This window comes from Mus caroli, unplaced genomic scaffold (genome assembly GCF_978045245.1).
Source record: "Mus caroli unplaced genomic scaffold, Mus_caroli_1 scaffold_10, whole genome shotgun sequence".
NCBI lineage: Eukaryota > Metazoa > Chordata > Mammalia > Rodentia > Muridae > Mus > Mus caroli.
The window spans coordinates 125728383-125737665 of record NW_028227265.1 but is presented as its reverse complement, the minus strand read 5'-3'; the positions used below and the strand labels follow the sequence as shown (position 1 = coordinate 125737665).

The 9283-nt window shown below is 43.9% G+C and overlaps 1 protein-coding gene across 1 annotated transcript; it reads right to left on the bottom strand.

The window, feature by feature from the left end:
• Nucleotides 1-3963: 3963 nt before the first annotated feature.
• On the bottom strand, nucleotides 3964-8807 carry LOC110300670 (CD209 antigen-like protein A). Its single transcript, XM_021170923.1, is given in 8 exon segments — nucleotides 3964-4080; nucleotides 4082-4115; nucleotides 5408-5517; nucleotides 6794-6945; nucleotides 7540-7620; nucleotides 8222-8311; nucleotides 8574-8660; nucleotides 8762-8807. Coding segments are annotated over 8 exon segments (717 nt in total).
• Nucleotides 8808-9283: the final 476 nt, after the last annotated feature.

The window sequence follows — 9283 nt, the reverse complement described above, 5'->3', positions numbered from 1 at the left end:
TTGGTGGGATATGCTAAAGATGCCCAAGGCAGAGTGGAAAACAGGTGACCCGTCTAGCAGGTCCAGTTATTCGAGGGTCTCGAGGGGACCTTCTCCTAAGAACCAAATGGGGGGGGGGAGAGAAAAGACGGACACCAAGTGCGAGGAACGGCAGGGAACCATTCTGAATAACATCAAGATGTCACTGTATTAGCAAGGCTCAAGGCTTACATGCACAAGCAAAAAGGGGATGTACTTTTCAGCAGGAGGGATGGGGCATCGGAAAAAGAGGAAGTACTTCTCAGCAGGAGGGATGGGGGCAGGAAGTACTTCTCAGCAGGAGGGATGGGGCAGCGGAAATTTTTCTTTTGGCAACTACATGGGGAAGCAGGAACTTGGTGGTATCAGGGTACATCTTGAGGTCAGGACATCCGGCGCTGACTTAGGGCTGGAACAATCTGTGGTTGTTCTTGGAGCGGTGTGTTGGTGGCCCGCTTTTGACCCCCTTTTCTTCTGGGGGGGGAAGGCCCAATTCGGAGATCAGGACAATAGCATTGTCTTAATAGCTCCCAACAAACAGGGAGGCTCTTTATTTTATATTGTTTTAAAAAAGGATTTACTTTCATTTTTAAATTATGTGTATGTGTAAATATAGGTGCCCCCAGAGCCCAAAGAGGGCATAGGATCCCCTGGGGCTGGAGTTACTGGTGGCTGTGAGCTAATGGACATGGGTGAGGGAACCAAACTCAGATCCTCTGTATGTGTAGTAAGTGCTTATCACCATGGAACCAATTCCCTAGTTCCCCAGGTTGATGGAGTTTTAGTCTCTCCAGTGTGATTAATTGATCTGTTTGATTCCACATACTGAGATATTTGATACAAGAGCACATTTTCTCTTTAAAAGCTAAATAGAGGCCAAGAGTTTGAAAGAGAGCAAGGAGAGGTATATGGGAGGGTTGAAAGGGAAGCGGGAGAATAATGAGGTTATAGTATAGTCTCAAAAAAGAAAAGAATTAATAATAAACAAACCAAAAGAAGAAGTCTAGGGCTGAGGAGATGGCTCAGTTGCTAACACACTTGCCAAGCAAACATAAAGACTTGAGTTTGGGTCTCTAATACCCAGGTAAAAGTCAGGTGATGCTGGAGCATGATGGGATACTAGAGTAAGCCCAACACTGGGGGTATAGGGCAGAGATAGATGGAGTTTTGAAGCTTATTGTCCAGCCACTCTAACCAGCTAATGAGTGCCAGGTTCAGTGAAAGACCCTTCTCAAAAAACAAGATAGAGGGCAACTGAGAAAGACAACTGATTTTGACCTTTGGCTTCCATATACCCATATGCACACATGCACACATCTATACAAAAATGGATATACATTCACACACCACACACCCAGATACATACATACACACCCTCACACACATATACACATGCACATACAAAGCACACACTATACATACACCACACACCCATATAGCACACAATTCACCCCCCAACATATGCACACACATATCACATATCACATAACACACATACATACATATACATACACCATCCACAGGATATACACAGTACACAACAACACACATACACATATAGCAATACACATAAATACACATTGTATGCTTATATACGCATATACACACAGCACACAGAACACATTAACATATGGGTCCGCACACATCATCTGAAAGAAAAATTGCACAAGAGTGAATGAGGTGAGCTATGAGTGATGGACACTCACGAAAACATTCTGCAAATTTTGTTTGGGTTTTCTTAGCAGTGGAGCATGAGACAAGTATCAGTAATTTATCTAAGAAGAGAGTGTACAGCATACCAGTGGAAGTGGGAGAAAATCAAGAGCACCTGGAAGGGAAAGAAAGGACACCAGGACAAGAGCATGGGTAGGCTTGTGATTAGTATGCGGGCAGCTAGGACTCAGATAATAACTAAGAGCCCCTGAGAGGTACTGTGGAACGTGTCTCAGCTATGCTACATGTTGAAGGTTGACTTAAGTGAGATACAATTTAGTATTCAGTTCTAAATTCAAACTGTTTGTGGAGGACATTTTCTGTGGTCTGCCCCAGTGGAGGAAGGGGAAGTCTATCAAAATGTGTTTTTCTTATGACCTTGGAGATTAACAAAGTTCTGTTTCCACATGCTTGGATGTTGCTGGATGTGGATGAACATTCTGGGCTTTAATCACCTCTTTGTCTTTGTTTGTGCCTGGCCCCATGTTAAGATTTTCCATTCTACACCAAGTCACCCATTGGCATAAACACAACAGTGGCCAATGCTATGTATTGTAAAAAAAACAAAAACAAAAAACAAAACAAACAAACAAACAAAAAAAAACCAACAACAAAAAAACAACAACAACAAAAAAAACCCAAGCCCATCACTTAGTAACATAGACAAAGACCCATGTTTTTTAAAGATTTATTTATTTATTATATGTAAGTACACTGTAGCTGTCTTTAGACACTCTAGAAGAAGGAGTCAGATTTCGTTAAGGATGGTTGTGAGCCACCATGTGGTTGTTGGGATTTGAACTCAGGAGCTTCGGAAGAGCAGTCAGTGCTCTTAACCGCTGAGCCATCTCTCCAGCCCCAAGACCCATGTTTTAATTATTTCATAAAAGAGAAGCAAGACTAGCAAAAGGACAGGCCCTAGAAAAGTAGGTCTGATAGCAGCCACAGGTTACCTTGTGGGGGTGCTATGGAGCCTGAAGGATCCTGCATAGTTGTCCAATGCTGACCCAAACATGGCTATATCTCATCACCAGGAAGTCTGACCTTAGAGAAGGCAGGTGATGCAGTGATCAAGGACAGGAAGGGGCTAAGAGGAGAACTCTCAGCAGACGGAACACCATGTTCATCCTTGAATAAAGAAGATTTCAGGGAATGGTATGAAAGAGCGGGTGGAAATATATAAAAGCTGGAGAAGAGCTGTGAAATTCTGTTTTTTTTTTTTTAATTTTTGTTTTTGTTTTTTGGTGCAGATGTAATCTCACAATGGCTGAGGCTGCACAAAATCTGGCATCCCAACATCCAGTTATGGATCAGGGGAGCGCTCACAGGGTCCTTTCTCTCCCTATTAAATTATTGGCTATTGATGGATTTTAGGAGAGGGATAACCATTGTCTTCACTTGATGATGAGCCTACCAGACTCTGCTGGAGAATTTGGAATCCATGGTCAGACAGATGGCCCTAGTTAAATTCAGTGGGGCAAGAACCAAACAAGAGGTCATAAATGGAGGAAAGAAGAGGTAAGAAAGAGAGGGATTCAGGATAGGTGAAGGATGGCAATAATCAGAATGTTTATTTATACTTATATTTATACATACATATATATACAATTGTTAATGAGTAAGTTCAATAAAAATTATAAATCCTCCAAAAAATTTGGGAGGTCTATAACATTGAGGCTCACCATGTCCACCCAGGGGTAGAGATGGAGTTAGATAATTAACACAATAATTTCAGATCATGACTAATAGATAAGGAATTGGTTCTCTTGTGCTTTTAGTCTATAGATTGAGCTCCTGAAATCAGAGAAGGGTCCCATAGAAAGGCGTGCAGAGTAGATGAATTAAAATTTAGTAGGTGTGAGTACTCAGGATCAATTGCACATGGCAATATGTGGTCTGAACTCAGAAAGGAAGACAGAGGAGATGAAAGGAACCCATTTCAGGACACCTCATGTCTGTTCACTTCATTAAATGTCAAAGGTGGACCAGAGCCACAACCACTAACCCAAAGAGAACCTGCAGACATCAGGAGACTATACAGTAATGGCCCAGGAGACAAGCTGGACCTAGGAGCAATGCAGGAGACAAGCTACCTGCCAGAGAAAAGTCTTACAGATCTTGTCAAGGTTATCAATGGTCACAGACAAGTAGAATAAACTGGCATAGCTATGGGTAAAGTTCTGCCATCTGGCAGGGTTTTGGGACTGTGGAGATGGTGGAGGGAGTTGGCCATCACTTGCTAGGGCAGGAAGTTGAAAGCTTTTTGCAGATCCAGAATTTCTTGTTAGTACATTTGGTGTCATTCCAGCCGTCATCTCTGAACTCTGCACAGTCTTCCTCTCCCAGGTTTGTTAGGTTCTCCTTTATTCCAATACTTCATGAAACTGAAAAGACAAGGAGACATGAGATTCTGTCACAGACAGAGTCTGTAAGCCATGGAAAGCACAGTGAGCTGTGGTCCTCTGTGGCTTCTGCTGTAGTTCCTGTCTTAAGCCCCTGCCCTGGCTTCCCTCAGTGATGGAGTGTGACCTGGGAGTTGTAAGAGGAAATAAACTCGTTCCTCCCCACACTGCTTTTGGTCATGGTGTTTACCACATCAATACAAGGCAAGCCAGGAAAGACAGCACCTAGAACACACTAACACACTTTAAAACACCCCCATCTAAGCCTCCTTGACCCACATCATCTATTTCTTACCTTGACATGTCAACCAAGGCCTTTGTGCAAATCTCCTGATCCCTTCACATCTAGAGGTCAGGTCCTTGGTCTCCTGCCTCAAGTGGTGATATAAATTCCTTCTTTTTGGACCTTTGAGTACAACAAGCTCTGGTCATATTCTTTTCTTTTTGTGGAGTGTGTGTGTGTGTGTGTGTGTGTGTGTGTGTATGTGTGTGTGTACGCACACACGTGTGGGTTTATTGTCCTTGAATGTGCGGGTGCATGTATGCATATGTGAGTATAGGTGCATGCAGAGCTGGAATTACAGGTGGTTGTGAGCTAATTGATGTGAGAACTGAGAACCAAACTTGTGTCATCTGGAAGTTTAGGCTTTTTGCAGATCTGGAATTAAGAACTCCTAGGTTCTTAACCACTGAGCAATCTCTCCATTTCCACCTACAAGTTATATTGTTAATGGCAACAGTAATTTTTGATCTCTGTGTGATCATGTATGTGTGATTGTGTTCGTGTGTGTGTGTGTGTGTGTGTACATATGCATGTGGTAGTCATAAAAACCTTAGCTATTGTGCCTCAGGACATTCTCCACCTTGATTGGAATTTGCTATTTGGCTAGGATGGCTGTCTAGCAAGCCCTAGGTAGCCCTCTGTTTCAGCTCTTCTAGTTCATGGATTACAAGTGCATGCCACCACAACATCAGTTGTTCTTACATGGGTTCTGGACATGCACTTTACCAATGAGTCATTTCCCAGTCTTGGATTTCATATATAGTCATTCCCATTTAATGTCCCTCTGTCTGCATGCCTTTCCTGAAGTTCTAATGATGAGATCTCAGGCACCTATCTGCCATCCTATCTGGACTTCCTTTTCTTCATGCCACTCAGATAATGTTCCAAGCTCTAATGCCTCAATGACCAGAGGGAAGAGATGAGTTCCAGGGAGACCTCAAGTCAGAGCTTCATCATACTCTGTAGGGTGTTCCCTTCGTCTAGTACTTACCTGAGAGTCAGAGGTGAACCATCTACTCAGTACCATGTAGACTCCTTGCTCATGTCAATGAGCCCCATCCAAGTGTAACCTCTCTTCTTAGAAATTTGTTGTAGAAAGTTCTAGAAAAATACAAGAGGAAGCATCAGAAAGGAGCTCTACCTCCCTCTTTTAACCAGTGTTTCCCTAAACTCTTAGTGGGAAGTTCCACCTATAATTTGATGTTTAGCTTTATACCTTATAAGACCATGAATACCATGAGTTCTGGGTCTTTCTATACCTGTATGCTATGGGCAGATGTGTTCTCTCTAGCACATAGTATGTGCACACTTGGTAATGTCATATACTTGTCTGTCTGAAAGTTATGTATATGTCCACAAGAATTTACTCATCATTGGGATTGTTTGGCTGCACCAGATCAAACAAGCTAATGATTTTTGAGTGTGTTGGTGAACTCTGTTCAGACTGAATTGTCTCACTGGTGCTTAAAATCTGCAAGGCTGGAACTATTTATACTAGGGGAATTAGCAAAAGACATATATCAGTATTTATTTTTAAACCAACAGAGGAGGTTGTTAAGTGCTGGCCATATATTTTAAGTCTTCCTCCCAAAGCATCAATCACATTAAAATCTATAGTAGCAAGAGTGAGAAGATGGCTGAGTCAATTAAGTGTGTGCCACACAAGCCTGAGGACCTGAATCTAACCCCTAGCAATCATGTGAAAAAGCCAGCTGTGATGGTAGACATTTGTAATTCCAGCATGGGGGAGCCAGAGACAGGAGGATCCCTGGGTCTTGTTGGCTAGTCAGCTTAGCCTAAATGGTGAGCTCCAGGTTAATGAGAAACCATACCTTAAAGAAACAGTGGACAGCATCTGAGGGATAACACTCAAGGCTGACTTCTGGCTGGCACATGCACACAGATGCACCTACACTTGAATGTGCACGTGCACATGCATATGTGTACATCAGAGGACAACTTTAGGTATGGATACTCACCTTCTACCTTTTTGAGACAGGGTCTCTTGTTATTTCTGTGTATGCCATGAGAAATGCCCACCAACTTTCATGGTACCTCTTTTCCCTACCTCCCATTTTACCATATGAACATTGGGATCACAAATGTGTGTCCTCATGCTGGGATTTGTATGGGTTTGTGGAGTCCAAACTCAGGTCCTCATGCTTGCTGGCAAGTGCTTTACCCACTCAGCCTCCTCTCCAGCCCTAAAGCATCTTTTTGCAAGTGCTCTGGTCTCATTCCTAATATTATCTTCCCTCTTCAGGCAAGCAGCCTCTTTTCCAGAACATTGTATTCAACCAAACACCTCCCTTCCCTTTAGTCAGTGGCCTTATGTATCCTCAGCTGTTGTATCCTTGATGGGCCTCACCAGGCATACCTGCTCTTCATCACTCTTGATGACCACAAGTTGAGCCCCCACATTGTGGCAGGCAGTGGCAGAATCATTCCAGGACTTCTGGGCTACAGAGAAGAAGTAGCAGCTTCCTTGGAAATGCATCCAGTCCCAGGGGCAGGAGTGGCACAGTCGATCTGTTGGGGAGGTCAGGTCAGGTTAGGATGGACCCATCTTCAACCTTCAAGCCCTCCAGAATAAGCCCCTCCCTTGACACAGCACATCCCTTACTCCATGTCTTGAGTTCCTTCTATACCCAGGAGAACCCAGGAGTCCTAGCCTGATCCTTTCCAGACTGGAAGAAGTCTTAGAGCTCAGAATAGAGGCCAGGAGGCTGGTTTAACTGAGTACCTACCATGTGCATACTCCTGTGAACACCCAGCACCTAATGTGTACACAATCTCTGTGAACACTGAGTGTCTAACATGTGCATACCCCTGTGAACATTGAGAGCTTACTTTGAACATACTCTTGTGAACACTGAGTGCCTATTCTGTCCAGGCTCCTGTGACTATTGAGTGCTTATTTTGTACATAATCCCTATGAAGACTGACTGCTTATTGTGTGCATGGACTCTAGTCAAACACTAGTGAGATGCCTTCCTCATTATTACCCTGCATGTCCATCCCACAGGTGAGGGACATGAGGCTTAGTGAAGAGGAGTTATTTAAGCAAAGCGACTCTGTGTAAACCTTTTCCGGGTGTGAGCGCCTTCACTTCCAGTCACTCACCTATGCCAGCCTTCAACTGGATCAGTTCTTGGTAGACATTCATCTGATTGTTTTCCTCCTGAGAACTGGGTATTTTGTAGACTGGGCCAAGAAAATATAGTCACTGCAGTTATTAAACGCTTACTGTGTGTGTGTGTTTTTTGGTCTATTCTGGGCCCCCAGGACCAAGATATCCTTTGTCCTCTCCCCCTTTTCTACCTCCTTCTTCTCCTCCCCTCCTCATTCCTTCCTCTTTTTCTCTTTTTCTCTTTCTCTCCTTCTGCCCCCCTCTGTCTCTCTTAGATAGTCTCATATAGTTCAGACTACATCAAAATTTTTATGTAGCTGCCTCTGCTTCCTGAGTGCTGGGATTATAGGGATGTACCATTACGCCCAGTTTTATGCAGTGCTTGGGATGGAGCACAGTTTTTTGAGCTTGTGAGGTAAGCATTCTACCACTTGAACAATGTCTCTAGTCTAGCATCATTTTCAAAACCCAAGGTCTTACTTAGTCCTATTTGACGAGGAAGATATCTAATAACCAAAGAAGATTGGATGTCTAAGGCAAGTGCAGCCAGTGTCCCTGCAGAACTCCTCTATTCAAAGGACCATGAAGACACAGTCCCAGTCAGTTGCTCCTCTCTTCTGGATCCCTTGTTTGAAGAGTCAGACTTAGGAGCCCCAAACACCAATCCTGCCTGACCTTTGACAAGTATGACAACCAGCAGCACAGAGAAAACAGTGAGGAAGAGCACCTGAAGTGCCAAGGGGACTTGACTGTGGACCAGGCACCCTGTGGGAGAGAAGAATTAAAATTTAGCACCTCAGCATTCCTGATTCATTGTGGCCCCAGTCAGGCAATCCATCTCTCACTCCCAAGGTACAGAATTTCAGATCATAGCTTCTACAGTTCCCAGGGTTCCAGATTCAGGATCTGAGCTTCCAATTCTCTGAACATTAGTGGCCTGAGTCCCAACCTCCACCCCACCCCCCACCCCCAGAAACCAAGTTTATGTCTGGAGCTGACCACTCCATAGTCCCTCATTCTGTTTTACCTGTGAAGCTACTGAATCCAGAATTTGGTTGGAAGCCAAAGCCTTTGATGGAGTGCCTGGTGTGGCTGGATGTCAGCAGTTCCTCATCTAAGTGAATAGAGCGTCAGTCATATATAGGGTAGTCGGAGACAAGCATTGCCCTATTTGTGCCCCTTCCTCAAGCTCCCAGAGCACCAGCTCAATCTCACCCAGAGGGCCAAGCTGCCTCTTCCCCATTTCCTTAGAATCACTCATGTTTCACAGACACTTCTCAGTGCCAGAATCTGACAAAGACTACAGCTTTTATTTGCCACCTCCTTGAATCTTACTTAGGAAGAGAAATTGAGAAGTGAGTAATGACACCGGAAGAGTGAGAGGGACGGGGCTGAGCATCTGACACACCAGGCAGGAGATACATTTTCCAGGAATTTCAGAGAGGAGTGAGAGGGCCTGGACTTCACAGCAGAAATAGATGGTTCACTTCCAGTATGGTCAGCTCTGGAATGTCTTCTATAAAAGCCAGTAACTTGTAAAATCAAGTGACTTTTGGGTCTTTTTCAGTTATGATGGTGTTTGGGCTAGCAACACCACATCTTGTCAGAAACACCACCCTTTTTCATCTTGGTTTACTGATGGTGTCACTCATGGTGAACTCTTTCTCTTTTTTTCTCTGTTTTTGAGACAAGATTTTATGTAGCTCAGGCTGGCCTCAAACTTGACATGTAGCAGGA